Source organism: Neofelis nebulosa, chromosome 1 (genome assembly GCF_028018385.1).
Source record: "Neofelis nebulosa isolate mNeoNeb1 chromosome 1, mNeoNeb1.pri, whole genome shotgun sequence".
Lineage (NCBI taxonomy): Eukaryota > Metazoa > Chordata > Mammalia > Carnivora > Felidae > Neofelis > Neofelis nebulosa.
In genome coordinates, this window is record NC_080782.1 from 163,152,895 (window position 1) to 163,177,472 (window position 24,578).

General features: G+C 50.8%; 1 protein-coding gene across 14 annotated transcripts in view; it reads right to left on the minus strand.

The window, feature by feature from the left end:
• The window catches only part of ARHGEF7 (Rho guanine nucleotide exchange factor 7), a 135,112-nt gene that overhangs the window by 66,996 nt on the left and 43,538 nt on the right, over positions 1–24,578 (minus strand). For 6 of the 14 annotated variants that reach the window (XR_009265636.1, XR_009265633.1, XM_058742472.1 and 3 more), the window contains exon 3: positions 5,954–6,084. The exons of 2 other annotated variants lie outside the window; for them this stretch is intronic. Coding sequence is in view for 6 of the 12 variants with exons in the window: in XM_058742472.1 (XP_058598455.1) it covers positions 5,954–6,084 (131 nt within the window). In the remaining 6 variants the exon portion in view is untranslated. Of the gene's footprint in view, positions 1–5,953; positions 6,085–9,633; positions 9,719–11,944; positions 12,057–24,578 lie in introns of those variants that run through there. 6 more of the 14 variants (XR_009265641.1, XM_058742478.1, XM_058742513.1 and 3 more) reach the window with 4 other exon arrangements.

Genomic DNA, 24,578 nt, shown 5'->3' on the forward strand with positions numbered 1-24,578 from the left:
GGGATGTCCCAGGACAGGTAGGAAGAAAGACACAGAGGACAGGCAGCCAGCCTAGATCTCTAGAAGTTTAGATCTACCTAAACTTCTGATGCCACAAGTGTCCAAGGATTCAGCACCTACTATACCAAAGATGTAAGCTTAAGATGTTGTTCTAAGGAGTGTTACGACCACAAGATGCCAGAGACGGGGTGCGAGAGGGTGCCCCAGACAGGATGCCGCAATGGCTCCACACCATCGTCCAGCCTCAGATCCCAACACTCAACAGCGGCGTTCAAGTCACTGCCGCTGATGTCGGCAAACTGGAGAGCAGGTATTTAACCGCTCTCCTCTTTGGGATTTCTCTCCTTCCCCTATTTAAAGGCTCTCCTGCAACTGAAACTCATCAGCTACCTGGGTTCAACCTGACACCCCACAATAGTCCACAACACAACGGGCTGAGCCAAGAGCAGCCAGTCACGGAACGAGTGCACGTTGTGCAATTCTGTTTATGTCCAACACAAAACAGGAGTTCATCTTTACAGTCAGAAATCAGGACAGCAGATGCCTTTTGGGAAAAGCAGACACAACAAAGGTGACACCGGTCAGGTTCTGCTTTTCGATCTTACACAGGAATGTCTGACTTGTAGAAATTCATCTAGCTGTTTTCTAGATGTAGGTTTCAGGTCACTAAGTCAGTGATGGGTGGACACTGTGGGGCCCACTTACTGTACCTCGTCTGGGAGCAGTAACCTGTACCCACCACACTTGCCCCTCACAGCTGCCCTCTGAGGCCTACAAAGGCCCACCTGTCAATATCATGCACACCCAGAAATGCATCAAGTGTTTTATCCCACGTTCTGAAGTCACCCTAACAACCCAAAACCATGATGTCCTGGAATACTACCTTCACACAAGCCCCATCCTCCCCGTTCCCTGGAAGGGGTAATCTCATTCACAGAAGAAAAGCTGGTCAAGGAAACACCCAACTTCTCTTCCAATAGCTAGTATTTCCCTGTCTTGCAAGCTTAGGTAAATACTGTAACTTCTCTACACTTGCTTGCTCATAATGTATTTCATCAAATAGAACATGCCAGAAATTAGACAATACCTTTTATATACTCCAAATGCTGTCGATTATGACATACCATCAACTTTAGGACACATGCTACTTTTGAACCTGTGAGAAGGTTTCAAAAAAAGGTCTCAGAATTGCTGAAATGCGGTACAGTGAAGCGGCAGAGGTGGTGGAGATGTGAACAGCGTGGAATGCGTAGACACACGGAGGTGCAGGTCTGAGAAAGTCCTGGGAGCGCAGGGACCAGGGCTGGCCCAGTCCCAGGTGGCAGTGGGGACCACAGGCACAGGCAGTGCTTGAGGGGCTCAAGGCAGGACTCCCACAAATGAAGGGTGGTGGCAGCAAGCACCTGACCTCACCACTCCCCGCCAACAGGGAGGGAAACTTGGGAACCCAAGGTCATACTTCTCAGGAGTCAATGGATGAAGACCCTGGCCACAGAGGGACAAGAGGAGTCCCAAGAGCAGTCAGTACAGTTTATTCACCAGTGAAGGGTGAAGTCAGCCCCAGACCAGAGTAAAAACAAGCCCCAAGTCAACACCCTGAGCCCCCCTCCCCTCCAATGAGCCGTAGTCACTCGGTCCGGGGGAGGGCACAGCATGAGCACAGGAAGAGCTCAGTTTAGCAGAGGGTGTGGGCGGGGGTAAGGGGATCACCCCCAGAAATGAACAATGAGGAAGTAACAGGGAAGAAAGGAAGTTAGAACTTCCATGTCAGTGCAGACCGAACACCAGAACTGCTCAAACTGGCCTCCATCACAAGCAAGAAACCCATCCTGGAGTCAAGGGGTTCAGTGACACAGAAGCGATCGTGCTGACAGCAAGCACTGAGGTGGTGGTCAGGCAACGCGTGCTTAACAGAGGTGCGAGTGAACACGTGTGACCAGGGGCTTTCAGAGAGCACCCTGAGAACACCCGTCCTCACCCTGGGAACGGCAGCACCTCACACGATTTCAGGCTATGGTTTGCTTTAACAAAGACCACAAAATTTACATCCAAGCAATCACCTACTGTTTTAGCTTAATTTTTTATTATGGAGAATTTCAAACACGAAGTAGAAGACAATGGGTAGGTGGAGGTTCACCTATCACCTACTTTTCTCCCTCTCCCCATATTATATTGCCCCTACCCCACCACCCCTCTGGCCACCATCAGTTTATTCTCTATGGGTCTGTTTTCACTTTTCGTTTATTCATTTTCTTTTCGCAGATTCCACATACAAGCGGAATAACGTCGTATTCCACATTCCACCATCCACATTACTGCCAATGGCAGGATTTTATTCTTGATGGCCGAGTAGACTGCGTGTGTATGTGTGTATACACACACGTTTCTCTCACACACACATCTTTATTAACCTGTCTGTGGACACGAGTTGCTTCTGTATCTTGGCTGTTGTAAATAATGCACCTCTGAATTTATTGTAGCATTTATCTTTTTAAATTAGTGTTGGTTTTCTTTGGGCAGATACCCAACAGAATTGCTGGATCATATAGTACTTCTACATTCCATTTGAAGAATCTTGATATGGTTTTCCACAGTGGCCGCACCAGTTTCCATTCCCACAACTGTGCCAAGGTCTCGTTTTCCTCCACGTCCTCGCCAACACTTGTCATTTGTCTTCTTGACCCCAGCTATTCTGACAGAGGTGAGGTATTCTCTCTGGTTCTGCTTTGCATTTCTGTGACAGTCGGTGAGGAGCACCTTTTCATGGGTCTCTTGGCCATCTGCAGGTCTTTGGAAAAAGGTGTATTCAGGTCCTCTGACCATTTTTTAATTGGGTTTTTTGGTGTTGATTTGTGTAAGTTCTTACTAGATTTTGGATAATAACCCCTTCTCGGAGAGGTCGTTTACAAGTATCTTCCCTCACTCAGCAGGCTGTCTTCCCCATTTGTTAATGGCTTCCTTGGCTGTGACAAAGCTTTTTATTTTGGTGTAGCCCTAATAGTAATTTTTGTCTTACTTGCCTTAGGAGACATACCTAGAAAAATGTTTCTATAGCTGATGTGAAAGACATCACTACCTTTGTTTTCTTCTACGAGTTTATGGTTTCAAGTCTCACGTTTAGGTCTTTAATTCATTTTTTTTGTTTATTTTTGTGTATGCTGAAAGAAACCAAGTGGTCCAGTTTCACACTTTTGCAAGTTGCTGTCCTGTTTTCCCGCCACCATTTGCTGGAAAGATGGTCTTTCCCCATTGTATTTCCTTGCCCCCTCTGTCGGAGCCAGACATGTAGTTGTGGGTTTCTTTCTGGGTTCTCCATTTTGTTCCACTATCTACAGGTCTATTCTTGTGCCCTTACCATACACTTTTGATTTTTGTGGCTTTGTAGTGCACCTTGAAAACTGGGATTGTGATACCTCCAGGTTTGTTCTTTCTCAAGATTACCTTGGTTATTTGAAGTGTGTGTGGTCCCATACAAATTTTAGTATTATTTGTTCTGGTTCTGTGACAAGCACTCTCTTATTTTCACAGGGATTGCATCAAATCTGCAGACTGCTTTAGGTAGTGTGGACATTTTACCAGTATGGACTCCTCCAATCCATGAGCATGTTTCCATTTGTTTGTGTCATCTTCAGTTTCTTGCACTGTTTTATAGTGGAGTACAGGTCTTTCACTTCCTTCATTAAATTGATTCCTTTTTTATTCGTTTTGGTACAACTGTAAATGAAATTAACAATTTCTCTTTCTGCTGCCTATCACACAGCTTTAAATAAACATTTGTGCCATTCTTGGGGCACGTGGGTGGCTCAGTCGGTTAAGCGTCCAGCTTTGGCTCAGATCACGATCTCATGGTCTGTGAGTTCGAGCCCCGCGTCGGGCTCTGTGCTGACAGCTCAGAGCCTGGAGCCTGCTTCGGATCCTGTGTCTCCCTCTCTCTCTCTCTGCCCCTTCCCTGGCTTGTGCTCTCTCTCAAAAATAAACTTTAAAAAAAAATTTTGCCATTCTTGTTTCATTGTAATTTTTAATCCAAGAAATTTCCCTCAAAGTACTATCAGTAACTCCTGCAGAAAAACCGAAGAGCACAGGAAATCATTGTCGCACAGCAAAAGGGCAGCAGCCAGCAGGGTCTTCCAAACATAGCGGGTGGCAGAGGGCTTTTTATTTCTGCCATTACTTAAAATTTCCCAAGCTCATTATACATTAATCCTATGCTTACTGTGATCTTAGTAACGTGCACCCTTCAACATTACACTTACCCACATTTTACTTAAAATTCTCCATCTGCAATCTAGCCTTCACTTCTCAAAAACCAGTAGTTACAAGTTGGCCCTGGTAAACGGGTGAGGCAACATATTTCTCTACCCAGAGTTTGCAGACTTCCTTCATTTTCCCCTACGAGTTTTATAAAAGCTAATTTTAAAACTTTTCCAGGGGCACCTGAGGGGTGCAGTGGGTTAAGCGTCTGACTGCATACTGATTTCAGCTCAGGTCACAATCTCACAATTTGTGGGATAGAGCCCCATGTCGGGCTCTGTGCTGACAGTGTGGAGCCCGTTTGGGATTCTCTCTTCCCTCTCTCTCTGTCCCTCCCCGGCATGTATATGCTCTCACTCTCTCTCACAAATTTTTAAGAAATATAAATATCATCCAAGTGGTTTGGTATTTTTTCCTCAATGTGGATTAAAAACATTCCCAACAGAGCTCTGCAAAATTCACCTAGTATTAAGCCCTTGCTTCATGGGGCCACTGCGGGGGACAGGGGGCCGGGGACAGGAGCGGGGGGCGGGAATGTCATCCGCAAGAGTCCAGGAACAGCTCCTAGAACAGGGCAGACACAGCAGTGGCACCAAGTGCATTGTACATAAGGTCAGAAACAGTAACGAGGCTTCTCTAAGGAAAAGCAGGTAAACAGCAAGGAGTTAGCTTGTGTTCAAAAAGTTCAGGAACATGTAAAACTCTCATTTCCCTTTTGCAGCTTCCTTTTTAACCCTCCTTGAATGAAATTCAAATTCCCTCCACAAAATGCAACTCTAACCGATTTATTTAAGCTAACCGTTAGCTTAACAATACTCCTCTCTGTGTCGAAGCAGGTAGGACATCGGTGATCCCCAAACACCCACGAGTCAGGCTCTCCTTCGGCTCATGCTGCAAGACCACTTGTCTCGAAAACAAGTTTATTAACACAGGACGTGAAAGCAAAGTCCCACAACTAGCTAATCTAAGTAAGTGCCATCACCCGCTAGCTCACAAGAGGGCTCGGAGCGTTTCCAGAATGACACCTGGGGCGGCCTCCCTGCACACGGCCCCCATTCCACACCATACCACATCTCTCTCCAGCCTCGCATGGTCAGCTTCACGGCTGCACCCCACGTGCTCTGCTCATGGCCCGGATCCTAACAACTTCCACGTGGATTTTTCCTCACTTCCCAGCACAGTCATGTACCCCCTTCCTTACCCACTTCACCAGCACCCATGACCAGGGAGCCCCTCCTTCACAAGTCACACCCTGACCCAGGAAGGCACGCTAAGCCACACTTCCGGAAGGAGAAAGACCACCTTTCGATTCTTTAGCTGTTAGCCATTTCATCACACGTCTAAGCACTTTTATATTTATTCCCTTACTTCCGTACATGTGCACAAAGCAGAAAAAAATACCATCTTACAAGGGACCAGGGAAACACTTTAAAGCACACACATCTCTCTAGATTAACAGATTTAGGAGTCTTAAAATATAACCCCCAAAATACACAAGTCTCTCAAAAGCGGTCACGTGTAAACATCTGGAGAACCCGGTGATGAGCACATACCACACCCCAATGAAGGAACAGCGGGAACAGAGCCAAAGCGCCCGCTGGCTTTGCAGCGCCCTGTTCAGAGGCACAAGCACCTTTCTGAATACACCTGCACAGGCTCCTCTCCCCCAACATATTCCAAAAACCAGCTCTCTCCAACTTACCAAACTTCGATACTGGCCCTGGAACAATTTTGAAGTCCGACTGTGCGAAGGCTGGGCTCCCAGGGAGTCAAAAGACTTTATCCGATGAGATGAGGGCCGGGCACACACGGAGTCACTTCCCAGGCCGATGTCTGAAAAGGTCGTGCACAGAGAAGAGCGAGCTGAGACGCTGGACACCACGCACTCTCGTAGCACACCAGACTCTAAACTGGGGCAGCCCCCGGGGGACGCACGGCCAAAGCAACAAAGCGGGCCATTTATGCAGAGCAGTCCCTCTGCTACCCAGACAAGGTGCGCGCGCTCCAGGAAGTAACTCGAGAGAACTACTCATCCGTCCCTCTCCAGTACAATCTTCACATTTCTTAAAGGTTTTGTAACTGGTTTTAATACTTTCCCTTCCCATGGAAAAAACAAGCCTCTCAAAGTAAGTCAGAGCACCAGCCAGGACTCAGCCCCAACACATCACCCCCGCCCACCCACTCCTCCAGGATTAAGCCTCAAAAAGGGCCATAAGCAGCAGGAATCCTCTTGCAACAAAAGACTCCGACTTTAAACCAAGAGAAAAATCCCCTGACAGCTTTTAGCTAGAATAACCTGTCTGAGCAGGACATCCTCAAAATGAAGACAGCCACGCCTTCCTTCCAAGTCACAGGAAGGATGGATGGAAACAGGTACTAAGGGGCCTAGCACTCTCCCCGAGTCTCTTCAGGAGCAGAGACTTAGGCCAACCAACAAGTAAATGTTAGCAGCCCGCTTCTTAGAAGTCAGTTGACCAAAAAACAAGGCCATGAAGAGGTTTTTCTAAGGAAATCGCCAGAGCAAGATCCACACAGCTAGCATTCTCTCAAAGGCACTACATACGCAGGGAGCCATCTATAAAAATATCCTTAAACGTGATCTCCAGTTCCTATTTTTCTGAAGGATCTGTTGGGGTTGGCTTACACAGGGTCTTACAAAATTTTCTGCTGTCAACTGCAGGTCTGAAGTTATCACAGGAAGGCCCTGATTTCCAGCTGCTGTTGAGGTACACGGGCTGCGGCTCCAGGCTCCAGTTTTCCGAGAGCCAAGCAGGGCTGCGCGCACGGACAGCGGCCGCTTCCCTGGGCTTCCGCCTGGCTCCATGGACATTGGAAACCCAGTCCTACAACAGCCTCGACAGCCCAGTCCTGAATCCCTACCAGGGCACCTCCAAAGGCCCCTACAATTCTCAGGTCCTGCTTCAGGCTGTGCATAATTGTCAGTGTTTTCTACTACGGGTGGGCACAGGCCTTGGGAATCTCAAGAACAAAACCAGCTCCTCAAGGGCATTTCATGGAGATTCCATGAATCTCCATGAACCCAGCGGCTGCACACTTGTCCTCCTCACCCCCGCCCCGCTGTCGCCGGACTCCACCTTTCAAGGGAACATTTAGTGCAATGAAGGAGTCCCACGACATCCCTTACACTTCCTGTCAGCTGTCTTTCTTCTGTCCAGTTAAAAGGCAAGTATTTATCAATACATCTGGAGACAAGGGTCTTCTAGTGGCAGAAGTGAAAATAGTAACAGACTTTTCTCATTCATTTAAAAGTGAATCTAAAAGGGAGTTAAAAAGACAGGGTCACTTCCAGCACACGGGCCTCAGGAACAAAATTTAAAATCAAGTAGCCCAATATAAGAGCGAAAATTCCTTCCAGCTGAGAGACCATGTCAATGCTGAAGAGCCCCACTGATTCCCTAACTTCCAAGCAGGTTTCCAGAAAGGACATCTTACTCCATGTCCAATGCTGTCAGGGCACAGGAGCACCACTGCTGCACAAGGAGGAGGGGGAAGCGACAGTAACGAGCCCGGGAGCGATGGGACCCAGGCCACGTTCTATTACAAGGAGCACACGCCCAAGGGCACGGATCACAGCCGGCCCCATCGCCTCCCCTCTCGTCCTCCCCAACTTGGCACCTGTCCCTCAACTGCAGCGAGACCCAGCATGCAGGAGCAAAGCCAAAGTGGCCCTCTTGTCCCCTACCAGCCACCAGAGAAGGATGCCCTGGGAGCAGCAGGGTCACAGTAAAAAAACGACATGTACTTGTCACATCTGCCATTCTTGTCCCACCTGCCATGGAGCCCTCCATCAGCCCTCAGACGCTCCCGTGAAACTCTGAGGCACAGATGGTTATTAGAAGCAGCTGGCACACAGGCCCCACATGGTGAAGAAACACAACCATGCCCCTCTGCACCAGTTTCTTCTTCCGTTAAATTCCGGGGATCTGATCTACAGGTTTCCATCATTGTATTACCCCCACCGCTACATAATCTTTCTAATCGGCTTGTTCGCCGTCAAGCTAGCATTTTTACAATGTGGGACTAGAGAAGGCAGCTTCACTGCCTAATAACCTTCACAAAATGCCACGAAGTTCTGTTTGCAGAACATCACGTGGGAGGATAATACTACATTTATCTTTGTACCTCCCCCCCCCCCCCCACCTTCTCCATCCTGGTCGCTCTCCCTCCTCCTAGAGTCAGAACCTCAACAACAATCCCACACTTGATCACAGAAGGTCCTATCTTATCAATGGAGCGAATTCCCCAGATAATCCATCTCAACAGCCCTAGGAGGTTTTCAACTTCAAACCGCACAGATAGGCTGGGAAAACGCAGCCACATCAAAAGCCCTGCCTGGGGCTGGGGGGGCAGAGGCAGGTGCTCTGGGTAGTGCCTCCCGCGCCCCTCCCCATCCCCCACCTCCGTGCAGACAGCCATCCCAGCAAGTAAATTCTAGGAGGGGGCTACCTGAGCCCTGAGCAGAGAGCACCGCTGAGCTGGGACTACAGCTTGCGATGCTTTGCCTCTGCTCCTCCCCACACCCCCTCTGAAGGGCCAGGAAAACAGGGACAAGAACCCCTCAGAAAACCACTTGAGGTTCTTATCAAAAGACCCCAAGGTCAACATTCCCCCGTAAACCTGAAACTAAAACTGCGTAGAGGGAAATGGAAAAATAAAAATGACTTTAAGACAGAAGCGCCACTAAGTCCTTTTAGATCCACACAGCTCTCCAAAGACAAGGCTTCTTGGTGCTCAGGGACAGGCAGTGCCTCCCTCCAAGAAATGTGCACAGAAGCTCTCCTGTCCTCCCTGTACCTGGGAGCCCAGAAGAGCAGCACAGGGTGTCCTCAGCTCCACTCACCCCTTCACTGAAGGAGGGCCCGGGCTCCCAACACGGCAGAACCCATACCCTGGGCACCGTCACAGCCCGCAGAAAGCCTGGCCGTGGCAGGGGGTTACTTTAGGGCTACCTCGCTGGCTGCCTCCTTGTCATGGTCACACCTCTCAAACTGGCACTACACCTGCTCCCTAAATGTAAGCTTTCATCAAAAGAAATAAAAACCCAGAGAAAGGTGCTTCTAGCTCCAAGACAGCCTGGGAGTCCACCCACACAAAACACCTTTCTCCTCTGCTAAGGTGGCAGGCAGCAAGCTTTCTGCCCACAGAAAGGAAAACACCTGCTATCCACCAGAGGCCCGAACAGCAAGACTCTGATCTAAGAAGAAAATATCACAGCAAAAATTAAAGCCAAAAATGTAACAGGATAGGTTTGTTGTTTTTTTTTTTAATTCTATAATGCTCATGTCTGCCTTGCCAACCAAAACGCACATGTTTTTGCCCTTTGGTCTTCCCACCCCCTCAAGTTCAATAAAAAGTTCTTACCTGCTGTTACTTTGTTTAGAGTCACTAAGGAACTGAGGACCTTGTTAAAATTCTGCCCCTGATACAAATCATTTGCATCAAATGTCTGAAAGGAAAAATTAAACAAGTTAGTAGGGTCTCCTCTGTCGGGTACAGGACAAACGAAGTTCTCACAGCAACGGGAGGACCACAGCAGGATTCGCTGAGCAAGTCCTTAAGAGGCAGCCCAGCCTGCAGGAGCAGACCGGTGGCCTCAGCTTCCAGCAGAGGGCAGGGGCCAGTCAGAGCTCCCGGTGCAGGCACACTCCGATGTGGGGCAGGAGACCAACGTCCTCACTGCCAACTCCCCACCTGGCCCAACCCCCTCGGCAACAGGGGGTGGAGCCCCGTGAGCTACTGGGCTTGCTTCTAGATCCTGTCCCAGCCCCAAGTCCACTCCACAGCCAAGCACAGCAAGAGAAACACATGCTGACAGCAGGAGGAAGGGAAGACAGAAGTGGATTCCGGAAGAGGGACAGACCCGTAGCTCCGGGGACACCTCTGCTCTCCAGGCACCGCACTGAGGCCTGACCGGGACGGGCTAGTCTACACCTCCTCCAACCTCAGCCACCTACAGACCCGGCACACAGGAGAGTCCATCCCGGCACGCAGGTGCACGTACGTACACACACACACACACACACACACACACACACACACACACAGAGAAGCTGAGAGAACACGTCAGCTTGCCTAGATACCTTACAGCTGGTCTGCAAGTGTGCGCACAGGCACACACACAGATCTCACTCCCAAATACTGCCTGGAGGACACACACGGCTTTTGATCGTCAGGTAACCACCACAAAAGATTGTAACAGTAAAATCACCTACAACTGTGCCAGAAAAATTATGAAAATATTTCTTTCAGGATGTCGATAACAAAGGTGTATTTAGAGACCCAAACGTAAACTGTGTTAACAGCCTTAAGTTTCTCGCACCAGGGCAAAAATGAACAGACCAGCCACTCCAGGAAGGAGGGTCAGGAGGAGGAGGGCCCGGCCACCTCTCCCCTCCTCCCTCCCCTCCTCCACTTCACATCCTGCCAGGAACCCTCTTCTTCCTGCCTCCCAGCCCCCAACCCCTAAGTCCTCACAGGACTCCTGGCCACACTTCCACACCAGACTAGGTCAGGCGCCCTAACCAAGCTCTCCCAGCACACTCACCTCAAGGACAACCTCACATGTATAGCCACCCTACACTGGAAAACCCACGAAACCAGAGTTTACAACTCCCAACATCTAGTAAAACAGCCAGCACACAGTACAAAAAGTCCAACATCTGCTGAATGGATAAATGCACCAGTCGACCCATCCGTCCACCCTGCGGTGCTAAATGTCACCATGCGGGACATTCACACACAGAGCAGCTAAGGGGAGCCTTTCCAAATCTAATTGCTGCCTTCCTCAAAATTCTTCAGTTAATGGCCTTCTGCCTTTAATTTCTGAAATGAGTAAAAACCATGAGGTAGGTTTATTTAAACATGAGCAAACAGGGGCCCCTGGGTGGCTCAACTGGTTAAGCGTCCGACTTCGGCTCAGGTCATGATCTCACAGCTCGTGGGTTCGAGCCCCGCGTCGGGCTCTGTGCTGACGGCTCGGAGCCTGGAGCCTGCTTCGGATTCTGTGTCTCCCTCTCTCTGCCCCTCCCCCGCTCACTCATGTGCTCGTGTGCATTCTCTCTCTCAAAAGTAAATAAACATTAAAAAAATTTTTTAAAAAACACCAACAAACAAAAGAAAAACTGAAGAACTTTAAGAAAGGAGGCCATCAAATCATGGAGTCAAGGGAGGAGCTGGACACACAGCTTGCTTTTTCTAAAAGCTGGAAGAAACTGAACAGAGCCTAACGCCTACGTGTGACCGCATCTAAGCATTCCGGACAGTCACTGGTGCCATTTCTCACACAGCTGATGTACAAAATGAATCAATTTCACGCCAGACCCTTCCTGTAAAAGGCACCCCTTCCAACAGAGCGTCTTTAGAATCAGCTTATACAACACAGAATCTAATTCATTTGTGAGATTTCAGAAACGAGTCAAATGAGCATTATCTAGGCGGACACATCTACCTACGTTTTGTTTAACGTGTTAGTTGCATTTTTTAGGAGCACCATGAAGAGCATTAACTTTGACAGGCCTCCGCTTCCTTATGTGTCGAACAACAACGTTCCTTTGTAAAACGCAGGAGCAGCTAATCTGCCCGTCTTTCAGCTCTGAAGTTCCAGTTTTAGAGATAGGAAAATTAAATACGCAGTACCCTATGAGAAGAATTCAACATAAAAAGGTCTACTAACCTTCATTATGGTGAGGCAGCAAGTCACAAAACCCAGAAAAACAGGATGCTGAAAGCTGCAGCTTCCTGTTATTCCAGAACTATATATCTTTCTTACTTGGATACCAGGAAGCGTCTGGTTGGCCGAACCTGCCCACCGACGGGCTTCCATGTGACCCCACAACTTAAGTGGATTCACATCTGTGCTACACTTCTTCACAGGAAACTACACAACGAGAGGAGACAAACGCTTGCCGCCGAGAAACACACATTCTGAGTCCATGAAATGTTCTGACTAAAGCCCAGCTCTAAAAAAAGACTATTTCCCGAATTAGGAAACTATTCAACAAAAAGAAAAAGAAAACCAGAAAACTCTTGAGTAAAGAGTCTGCACTAGGGGAAAAGTCTCATTAGAACTTCTGTTTTAGTGTCTCGGCACAAGTCAGCCCACACGCGGGAGAACGACCAGGACACCGGCACACTCCGCCGTCCAGGGCACTCCGCGCTTAAGGACACCGGCCCCACCTCAGGGCCTACCCATGTCGCCCAAAGAGCAGCACCGCCCACCCTGGCTGGGGTCAGGAGCCAGTGGGAGGAAGGAAGCCAACACTGGGGTCCGCTTTGCCTCCGGTGGCGACGGAGCAGATGTTCTCAGGAGAGGCTGCATCTCCAGGGATTCAGAAAACCAAAACACTCAGGCCAAACCCCAGGCCAGTTAAATTAGCATCTCTGAGGAACCCTGGCCCCATGTGATTCCAGGCAGCAGGGTGAGAAAAGCGCTGGAGGGACAAGGAAGGTGTGAATCCTCTCCCCAGGAGGGCTCCACTCCGGACCAAAACCAAACTCACAGTGAGGAGGGACCACTCTGTGGCCCAGAGATATTGGAAAAGCAGATCCCCAAACACTCACCCTCACTTTCGCATTTACGTGAATTAAATGTATACAGCAGAATCCAATATTCTTGAAGTAAAATGGTCCTGTTCCCCCCCTCAAAATACTAAATTTGTTGATATTTAGTATTTTACTAATCAAAAGCAACAATACTATAGTGACAGGGAGCAAACACGACCCCCAGAGAGAGCAGGACAGAGGTGAGCAGCGTGTTCCAAGTGACAACACAGCACTGTCCAAGGAGCCAGAGCCCTGAGCAGCCGGCCCTTTCCTGCGTGGAGGCTGCCCCCGCTTGTTATAGCCTCACAATGTACGGAAGCCCTCCCAGCCTTCTGCTTTCTCATCCTTAAAATGGGAAGGAAAAACATACTGACAAGGACAGAAAGCAACATGCAAATGTCTCACATGTTGGAGAAGGAACAGATTTTAAGAACTGAAGTCTTGCTCACCAAGCTTCAGGTTTCCTGTAATACTGACCCATCAATAACCACATTCTACCATAGAAAACGGTTTTCTAAAACACAGTTACCAAGAAAAAAGCTTCCTCGATGCCTGGGGGATACACAGAAGCAGAGGCCTCACGGGACCAGAGAAGGGAGTACAGGCATCCACACCACGCGCCCTGGAGCGCGACACTGCACCTCTCTGCAACCTGAAGGACCCTACTCCATCAAAGTGCTCAGGTTCCCACCCAAAACTCCCACCCCTGAAGCTGCTGCTTCTGACAGCCCAGCCCTCCCTCCCACTCACCTGTCCACCCTGACAGTGTGGACACCGCGGCACCCCAAGGCTCATGGGGGAAATACACCAGCACGCAAGAGGAAGGGCGGCCCCGCAGCCTGCACGCGGGTCTGCTCAAGCCTCTGGTGTACCTGCTGCCCGGCTCCCCGCCCTCGCTGGCCCCGGATGGCTAGCACTATGTGGGAACACTTCCGCAGAACGGCCATTCCCTGCACGGTCTGCCCAACACTGAACTATCCACTGCCTTGTCACACGGTCAACTCTCAGGAGGGGAAACCACGGTCAGCTTCACCTGAGCCCATTCTTAACACAGTGGGAAACAATCGCAAACTCCAAGCAGCACGGGAGGCCAAGACTGGGAGGGGTGCAGGCAGCGTGAGCCTCAAGGGCAGCTGCTGTTAGCAGGGCTCACGCAGAGCAGACAGATGCCCTCGGCAGCAGGGGAGTGCCGCCCAATAAGGCCACCACAGCACCCCAGCGAAAGGTCCTGCCTGGGGAAACAGACCTCCTTGCAACAGGAAGGAAAGGATATTAAATCGAGGCTCTGGGTCCGGGAGTCCCGCCTCCCCAGCCCAGAAGGGACTTCTAAGAACCTGCTGACACACTATGCAGTCTGAAGAGGGCCTACCCTCCCCAGCCTGGACTTGGGTCCACCGAGGCAGCAGCATCGCTAAACACGGCTCTCCTCTACACCTCGGGTCCCCAACTGGGCACCTGCCAGATGCCCCAAGAAACCTGGGGCTCCCTTCTGGCTGCAGCCCCCATTATGAGCTCACATGGGACCACACATCTACCAACCACCACCACATCAAGGAAGGAGGCTGCAGTTTTCTCCACCAAAAAAAGCAGTAAATGAAACTATTTCATTAGATAAGGATAATTAAGATAATCATCTCCTCCTTTAGCAGGGAAAAATGCCAAATACCAAAAAGATTCTACCCCCGAATACATCATTCTCCTTGATTCGGCCAAAGCAGGGCACTGCTGGAATCCTCCTGAAAGTATCAGCATAAATAGCATCCCCACCCCAAGGCAGGCAGCACAGGACATCACAGACAGGCCAGCCACGGGGGCCAGCAGCACCAGCAGGGCAGAACCAGGCTCTCAGGTCCTCTGGTGGGACCCGCCCCCCCCATCTCCACTGTGGGGGCGCCCACACGGGGTTAAACTCAACAAAAGAGCACACGGCTATGCCAGGGGACACCAAAAGCTACCAAGGAAGTCTCCAGGCTGTTTCTTTACAACTCCGGCCAGTCCCAGGTGTCCCTAAACAAGGTACAACCTGCAGAGAACCTTGAAAGAAAGGGAAGGCTGAGCGGAAGAGCTCTGAACAAAGCAGCACAAGCAAGACATGAGGTGGGGAGTGGACAGAGAGCGAGGCACAAGGCGGGGAGCGGCAGTGTCTGCAGGACACACACAACCACCACACCAGTCGCTCTGCACAAACAGGAGCTCGAGGGGAAGTCAGTTCGGGACAACACATGTACACCGGGGCCACCTCAGACCAACCAGGCCCTGTGGCCCCCCACACCTAGGAGCGTCCAGTCCAAACCAGGAGGAAGGGCATGGAGGGCCGGCACAGGAGCACAGGCCTGCCGAGGGCCCCTGTGGAAGGTCACTGCATGGCCCTGGAGCCGGCTTCCCCGCCTGAGGAGGGAGAGAAACGCCACTGGCCAACCTGCAAGGCCCCCCCGCCCCCGCCCCCCGACACAGGACACCACTTAGAGGAGGACCATCAACTGGGAGGAAAGGAGAACCAGGGTCAAGAGAGCCAGCCTTCCCAGGACACCTCGTGAAGGCTGAAGGAGGAAAGCAGGGGAAGGAGTTACGAGCCCACAGAGGAGGGTTAGGGTGCTCCCCTGCACCAGAGCCACGCCCCTGCACCAGGTTCCAGCAGGACCCCAGGGGCAAGAGAATCACATGGCTCAGGACAGGTGGGGGCAGGGCAAAGCCCCATTCCACCAGCACCTGCTCCAAGAGGTCAGGAGGGGTTTTTTCAAAAGGAGGGACAAGCATGCGTGTTCACAGATGTGGAGCCCCTCAGCTCTAAACCAACAGCAGAGGGAGGAGGGCGCACCATCTGTGTCAGGAGGTCACGGTCAGGCCTGAGAGGCCGCCCGCCCAGCAGAGGCCCAGACAAACCAACCCCTCAGAGCACCCACCCCACCCCCCGACCACTAACCCCAGAAATCCTGCCCGTGATGTCACCAGAAGGGCTAACACATACCACCAAAGACAGGGCGATCTGGCCAGGTTCACCCTCCCAGCCCGAACTTCCTCTAGTCCTCTTAACGTCTTCTATTTTGACTTACATGGTCACATGCACTACCAAGTTTAGCTCCTGAACACACACCAGAAATCAGGAAGACTCACCTATACAGGAAGACGGGGCTGTGCCACACAAGTGAAACAGACATCACCAGCATCCACCCGGCAGGGCAGTAACAGGAGGGTGACACCCCCGCCACGCGCCCCCCCCTCCCGACGAGAGCTCCCCGAACGCACGAACCTCAACCTGACAGAGGAGGGCTGCATGAGGAGAAGCCGCCATGGTTCTCAGGAAAGCCTTAAGCAACAGAAGACTGCTCTGAAGTAAACGGGTTTCCAAGGCACAAGTTCTAAGAGCAGATGTGGACCCGATCTAGAACCGTCCCATTCATCACACCATTTTCCGACTTTTTGGTCTAACTCCAATTCACCGCAGCTGGTCAGTTAGCGCCAGCATCCGCTCCCCACCCCCTGCCACGCCTCCCCATGGGCTCGGTCCACGAACCCACACGCACCAGCTCCGAGCAGGATGATGCATGCCAGCCCTGAGCAGAAGCTGTAGGAGCCTTTGGGGGTATCCACCCATCTGAAGGAGACAGGCAGGCCCAGGCCAGAACTGCAGCATCAAGATGACCCTGAGAGCACAGCAACACCCTATCCGTAGCTAACACGCAGCCAGGAGGATAAACCTCTGGGCTTCAGAGTCTCAGAGACGTGGGGGCTGAATGACAGCATCTGGCAAGAACTGGCAATACACCCACATGCCACATTTTCCACAACAGAAGGGATTCTTGAAGGGGACAGAGTACATCTTCAAAAAAAAAAAAAAAAAAAAAAAAAAAGAAAAACAAAGAAGACATGAAGTGAAACAGGTCATTTAGACTCAGGCCAAGTTAACACTAAAGGGTCAAAGTTAAAACCTCTTCGCTGGATAAAACAACCCTCAGCTATTCAAAACAGGAAAAACTGTTCCCCACAAAGCACTTCTTATTGCAGAGCAAACGAGGTTTTCCCTTCCTTCCCAAACTCTGGATGCAGTCGTCACGTAACTGCCGGGGAGCGACGGCTTCACGTAGCCTCCAAGAAGAAAAGACACCATGTGTCCACAGGCTGGCCCGGCAAGCACTCGATCTCTCACACGCACCCTCGACTGGTCCACCACCCTACACCAGGTACCCTAGGAGCCAGAAGGTAGGCAGGGCCAGCAGAGCGACAGAGGGCTTCACCACCTTCAACCTCCACTGCCTAGACCGCCGCTCGCCATCTAAGTAACAGGTCCCTCAGCCTCAGGGCCCTGGACAACCTACCTCGCAGGTCCTGGGGTGTCAGCAGTTCCCAGCGGCTCCACCGGGGGACACAGCTCTGGTCTCTCAGAGGCAGCCTGAAAGCATCCCCAGGGCTGGGTCTCAACCAGGCTGCCCACCACAGCCATGTGCTCAAGTCCTCACAGCAGCGACGTGGGCACTCGACAGGAAGGCCAGCACAGTGCCTGCGACTCAGGACTGCACACCTGCGTGCCATGCTGTCCCTAAGGAGGCCCCTGTGCGGCCCACTAGAGGGAAGGGGCCCCGGCCCCAACTTGAGAAACGAGTGCCCAGAAGTGTGAGCATGGCGCTTGAAACCCAGCACCATGTCCACCGCCACGGGAGTCCCAACGCACGTACACCTCTCCCCTCAAATCAGGTGCCCACACCTCTTCCCTGGATGGCTCAGCTGTCACAGAATGTCACTGTGCATTCTGTGGAGTGCAGACACACCTCACAACGAAGTGGGACAGGGTTCCCAAAAATGTAACTAAAGGATGCCTAACGCAGTAAGGCCTGAAAGGCTCTCCCCACCCCCATCCCCCACTGCCCAGCTCACAATGGGGGCCTTGCTTCACCCTGACTTCCAAATGTCACTGATAATACTGGAAATCATTCTGATTTCCCACACAATAAAATAGAAAAGCGTCATCTTGAAGCCGGGGAGCGACGGCTTCACGTAGCCTCCAAGAAGAAAAGACACCATGTGTCCACAGGCTGGCCCTGCAAGCACTCGATCTCTCACACAATACGTCTCCCACACAATAAAATAGAAAATAGAAAAGCAAACCACAGCACCAAGTTGATGGTGTCACTCATCATATAACAAAGACCCCGTCAGTCAAATCTTTCGACTAGAAATAAAATCCGAACCGGCTTAAACGAAACAGCACTGTTCAGGTAACAAGTCGAAAAAGTAAGAGCCACAGTGCAGAAGTCATCAGTTCTGGGCCATCTTTTTGTCTACTGTCTCCGGCATGGCCTGCAGTTTCAGGAACATTACTCCTACTGAGGTTACGCAGCCCCAGGCAACAGCAACGAGCCTGCCATCCCAGCAGCGAATGGCTGGCCCCGAGCCACCCACCGGTCACAACCCCACAGCCAGAGAGGCAGAGCGGCCCTGGGAGCCAAGGTGACACACACATCCTCCCAGCATCTTGTGCACGACCCCAGTGCTGCAGGGTGGGGACCCCCTGCAGCACTGGGGCTACACAGAATCTGAGAAACAGGGTAGTGGAGATCTGTGGGCTGCCTCGGCTGCCCTCTGCACGTTCCCCGGGGCTCGACGACCACCCACTGACTGCAGACCACCAACCACAGCCACTGAAGAGAACGCATGCCTAAGTTATGCCCCTGGCTGAGGACACCGTGGGTACATGCGACAAGAAAATCACAGGGAACGTACGGACATTCTTTCTACCATCTCAGGGCTAAAGGAGAGACCCCCACAAGGGAAGGCCAGCCAAGCACGTTCAACTCTTGTAGCTTTAATGTTCCAAATGCAAGGAGCCAGGTCAGCTCCTCCAGGGAGTTTATGAGGAAGCTATTTCTGACGCAAGAAACTTACTTTTGGCACGGTTCTGGAGTGTAGTTCGCCAAGTTAAAAATATAATTTTGTCCTATCACATTGTCAAGAGAAATTGGATTTTGTGGCAAGAGGAGTAGAAAGGAGTCTTGAAGTCCTGCTATTTCAGTTTACTGCAAATGGTCCATACTGATGGGGACACGGGAGGAACAGGACTCTGCAGTGATTTCGCCCCCTTGGCTTCTGCAGGTTTGTTCTTAGTCCTGCCTACTCCTCCACTCCAGGGATAAAACTAGCTTGGCGATGGCTTCTATCAATACCTACCAGTCACCCAGTGTGCCCCCAAACAACTTTCCACTTTAAAATGAGAATTAAAGCACATTCAACGCTGTGCATTTGACTGTATCAACACCCACATACGAACAAGGGCAGGGACAACCCAGATCAAAAGAAACCCCAGCCCCATGCTTTAGGTGGTCTACAGGAAGGGGCGGTGGGGGGCGGGGGTTGGGAGTGATAAAACCCTGAGAAGTGGGGAAGACCACCGGAGCAAAGAAAGCACCAGCCAGCCTTCAGCCTCCACAAACAGAAAGCAGCAGAGAGGCCGAAGCCCCACCAGGCAGGGAGGGAGGCTCCAGCATCCACAGAGGCCTCTGGGCGCTGTGCTCAAGACTTCACGCCAACCTTATTTTACAAAGAAGACCCGGCCCCCAGGACGACGGTGTGATGGTCCGGGAGAACAAGACAGGAAGCCGGTGAACCACTGCGTTCTCCTGCAGGCGTACAAGGGGGTCCACAGCAAGCGGGGCAGTGGGCTCAGACACCCATGCACAAACACAGCGCACCACCAGCCTGCAGCAGGCCCCCAGGCTGTCTGCAATGCCAATGGGATGAGTCTGAAAAGAGCAGCCCTCCGGTGTCAAACAGGGGTCTGGGCAGAAGGGCTCAAATAAGTTAGGTGCTAACGTTTAGAGCCAGGAAGGTAACAAGTACACTGCATTAACTTTAAAACTTAGCGTGAATAGTTACAAAAATCAAACTATGAGAAACATCTCAAAGATGGTAAAGTGCAAGGGTGCCTGGGTGGCTCAGTCGGTTAAGCATCCGACTTCAGCTCAGGTCATGATCTCACAGCTCATGAGTTTGAGCCCCGCATCGGGCTGTATGCTGACAGCTCAGAGGCTGGAGCCTGCTTCAGATTCCGTGTCTCCCTCTCTCTCTGCCCCTCCGCTGCTCACACTCTGTGTGTGTCTCTCTCTCAAAGATAAACAGACATTAAAAAATATATATTAAAAAAAAAAAAAAGCTGGGAAAGTGCAAATGCGAACTACCTCTCATCTCTCCCAAAGTTCCACTGAAAATGACAAAAGAGGCTTTAAGTAATAAAGAAGGAATTTACTGCAGCGCTAAATGGGGCAGGGGGCAGGGGCCATGAGCAATGTAAGCAAGGCCTCAGGGGATTCCACAGCACAGGAAAGGATGGGCCATACTTCTAAGGGGACCCAGGAGCACCTCGGTGACTGCTCCAGCAGGAGGATAGGAAGCAGCACTTCTCCAGGAGGAGGCCAAGCACTCAGACCTCTGCCCGTAAGGAAAGCTGGCTGCCTACACCAGATCCCTAACAAGTCACTAAGTCCAGGTACTACTGGACCCACTAACAGACACAGAAGACAAAAAAGGAGACAATTCTACCTAAAATGAAATACCCTAAGAGCCCCACCATAAACTTCAAGCAGGGGTCGCCCTCTAGCTGGAGTGAGACACGGGAACTGGGGTACAGAGAAGGCTCATCCCTCTACCCTGCTCAGGGAGAGCATCCAGACCCTTCCCCCCAGATTTCCCACACCTATTCCCAGCCTCGCCCCTTACAGGGCCCCTCTTGTCTCACCTACACAGCTGTGCATTCATGTCAGCTATGGGGCCTTTATTCATAGAACAGGAACCGCAAAGTCCAGCTTTTTAAAAGCCCTGGACGTTACATACAGAACAGAGGCGAACAGAACTCAGACCGGGAGCAGCAGCCTGGCTACAGGCCTCAGGGCCCAAGAAGCACAGCAGAGGGTTGTCTGGGTTCTGTGGGGGTTTTTGTTTTGTTTTGCTTCAGATGCAGCCCAGATGCACCAAAAAAAAAATACAAAAACAGCCCCAGAAAAAGCTTGTCCTCTCTGGCTGGAGCACCAAGAAAGGGGCAGCACAGCAAAAAGGAAATTTCTAGACACTAGCCCTGCCCACCGAATACCGAGGGGGAACACGGCCAATCCCACCACTCACGGCCATCACAAAGTGCCCCTCATCCAGTCTGCCCCCCAAGCCCCATGGAGTCACACTGTGGGTTCCTCCTCTTCCACACAGGGGTGAGCTCCAAGAGGAAAGATCAAGAAATACAGGTTTCTTGGGGCACCTGGGTGGCTCAGTTGGTTAAGTGTCCAACTTCAGCTCAGGACATGATCTCACGGTCCATGGGATTGAGCCCCGCGTTGGGCTCTGTGCTGACAGCTCAGAGCCTGGAGCCTGCTTCGGATTCTGTGTCTCCCTCTCTCTACCCCTCCCACTCAAAACGAATAAACTGTTTAAAAGAAAAAAAAAAAAATACAGGTTTCTGGTACAGCATTTAAATGTGTAAAAGTACTGAAAAACTAAGAATTACTAGACAATGCAATTAGTGAAAACCAAGATACAGAGATGTTTCAAGGAGCTGGGAGGCAGGACAAGCGCATTAAATCCATCCCATTCTCGGGGATCCAAAGGAAGGGAGCCACGGTGGGACCACAGAAGCAGATCAGGACTTTTAAAGGTGAAAATCCAAAGGTCTTCGTGACAATTAGCTATCACGACAAACTGAGAAAGTACTCTCTAAACTGCTCAACCCTGTACAGACAGAACTCTCAGTAGACAAGCAGTTCCAGTTTTGAGTGAGCAGAGAAGATAGACAGTACTTGGTACCTGACAGGAGACTTGAATAGATGCCGTCCACATGCCCAGACAGACGTTCAGGTCAGTGTTATTTCAAGGTACGTACATTTAACAGAGCCTGTTAGCAGGCACACAATGACATAACAGGACTAGAACGTGACTGCTGGCACAATGCCTCCCTAGAGCAGTCTACAGCCTCCTGGTCTCAGGTCTAACCTTGGCAGGGCTATGCTGAGAGTCCTGAGGGCTGGGCCCAACTGCTTAAAAAACAAACAAACAAACAAAAGCAACCACCACCAAAAGCAGCAGCTTTCCAAAAATGCTAAAATGCTTGGGTACCTGTCTGTGCCTATTATAATCTTCCACACTGAAACGTTCCCCTCAAGTTCAAGGGTATGACATATCCCAAGGAAGGAAGACCCCAAATGCCACAATTCAGATTCTCTTTCAATTCCTATTCGGGACAGCTCATCAAATCCACGATGTTTTGTTGGTTCAGCTCAACCAAGGCCAACCAGGGAGCTGCTGGCTTTACCCGCCCAGGTATCCGCCCACTCACCTTCTCAAGTCTGGCCACGTGAAGCATCTCTCTCCACACCCCAACCCCATGTGCTCCACTCCAGCAGGACTCCAGCCTCAGCCCTGGATCCCACTTGCATGCTTCCACCCTACTTGCCACACATGGCTGAGGCTCCAGAGACACATGTTGTGCATGGATATTTTCCCCAGGGCAAAGCAGGGTTCCAGAAGGTCCTCATCAACTGTGTGCAGACTGACCACCACCTGGAGAAACACTTCCCCATTCTCCACTTGCAATGAAATACAAACTTGCTCTTCAAGATCTTTGAACCTGTCCTATCCAATAAATGGTCAAAGGATCCCCTTCTACCCCAGCGGTGTTACAGCAGGCTCCCCGGGAATGCTGCCCCATCACGGGACGTTCCCTGCTACCCCACTATGAGCCCAACGAGTTGCTCAAAGACACCCTGAAGACGTTAAGTTTCATCTCAGAAGATGGGAAGTTTCCAGGTCTCGTCAGGGTGAAGACAGGTCAGAGCCGGGGCAGTTGTGAAACCTCCACACCTGCTTCCCAGCCCCTAAGCAGCCTTGCCTGGTCCTCGAAATAGGACATCTGACTGACGGTCGTGAGACTCCCGATGATGATCCAGAACAGACACGCACACTTTGTTTTACATTACAACCAGTATACAAACACAAAACCCACATAATAAGCATGCAATTTAATAACCTCACACTGAAAGAATTAGCAAATGCAGCTACGATGGCATTTACTCAAGCTTTAAATAAAGTTGCTAATGATCACTGGTTCAAAGTCCTTCCTAGGTTATAAATCCTTCACTACGCTGAAAGGCTTCAGGGAGTTACACGTCATACCCATCATGACGGGGGACACACAGAACACAAAGATTCTGCAGGTAAACTTGCTAAGTCACATGTAAATCCTCCCCTCAGCTGCATGGTACAGGCTGCTGGTCTCTACGTGAACACGTTTACCAACAAGACACTGCATCGCACCGCACCTCAAAATGCACCTCTCCTCTTCCCTTTCATGGGGCATCCAACTAACTGCACTGACCCGGTGCCCTTGCTGCAGCAGACCGGTTATTCTAAACTTACAAGGTGTGGACTCTCCCTAAAACTGGAGTCAAATACCAGCACTGCCCCTTGGTAAACATTAGACACCGGGCATCTCGTGGACCCACTCCCCATCTTGGTCTCCCTTCCCTGGACCGGGGCTCTCCGCGCCCCCCTCACAGCACCACCTTGTGGCTGACTCGGCACCGAGGGGCCACACGGCAAGTAGTCAGTATTGCTACGAAGCCGCTGGTACACAACTCTAAGAACTTATTTCCACCTCTCTGCATTTCTACCATTTCTCCTCATACACAAATGTTGTATCTGTACTCCTTCCTTCCTCTTAACTTTTTCCTATATGCTCCTGAGGCCCACGTGGATGAAATGCAGCTCCCGGCGTCAGCAAGAGTCGGGGACTAATATTTGCTGGATGGACAATGGAAAGCTGGCACAAAAGGTAAACAGAGCTCAGAAGTGAATGGCCAGGTTCACAAAGCACACCATATGACCTTCACACAGATTCTTGAAAGCACAGGTAAGCTCTTCCACCGGCCAAAACACACACAACTTTCTAACTTACATGCCAAACACCACCGCCAAACGTTCTTGCCCAGAACCAAGATCTCAAAGGCAGTGTGCACCAAAAGGCCCCAGTACCACGCAGCTACCACCACAACACCAATCAATTCAGGAAGGGTCATCACAGGATGCTAAGTGCATCAGATGAAAGGCTGTGGGGCACCACCCCACAGATTATGTACTAAGCACAAAAACAAAGACCACCTTTACAATGCAGAGACCTGGCAGATGTCACCTTAGCCAAGGGATGGAACTCCGTGCCAGCGGTATGAAGTGTCAACATGAAGCACTTCTGATAGGACCCATGGAAATATAGATCAGTGTGTAGAATTCTTACCTAAAATGTCTAACCTGAACCAGACTCTACGGGGTTAACAACACTGGACTCCCCAAAAACATAAGAGTCCTAATAAATGTGAAAGGTAGAAGAACGGTGTGGGGAAACTAAGGAAGAATATTCTCATCTTAAAGACGTACATACGGGGTGTTCAGAGGCAGGCATGTGGAGGCCTACCACGTGGTTTAAGTGGCTAGAGAATATCTGAACACTCAGAGCCAGGCGGCAAAGTGTCTGTATGGTGACCTAAGTGACGGCACAGGACGTCACACTACCTTCTAAAGTGTTAGCTTAAGTTTTTCCAAGAAAAGGGCAAGGGGCAGGTCAGGAGGTTTGTTTGAGCTCCCCAACACTACCCCCAGCATCTTTTAAGTAGAAAATGAAAGCATTCCCTCACCATCCACAGACCAGATCAGCCCCGTGTCACTTCAGGATCTCAGTCGCTGCCTCAAAAACCCCCGCCCCAGCTCAGCCGACTGGCTGCTTCTGCCAGAAGAAGGCC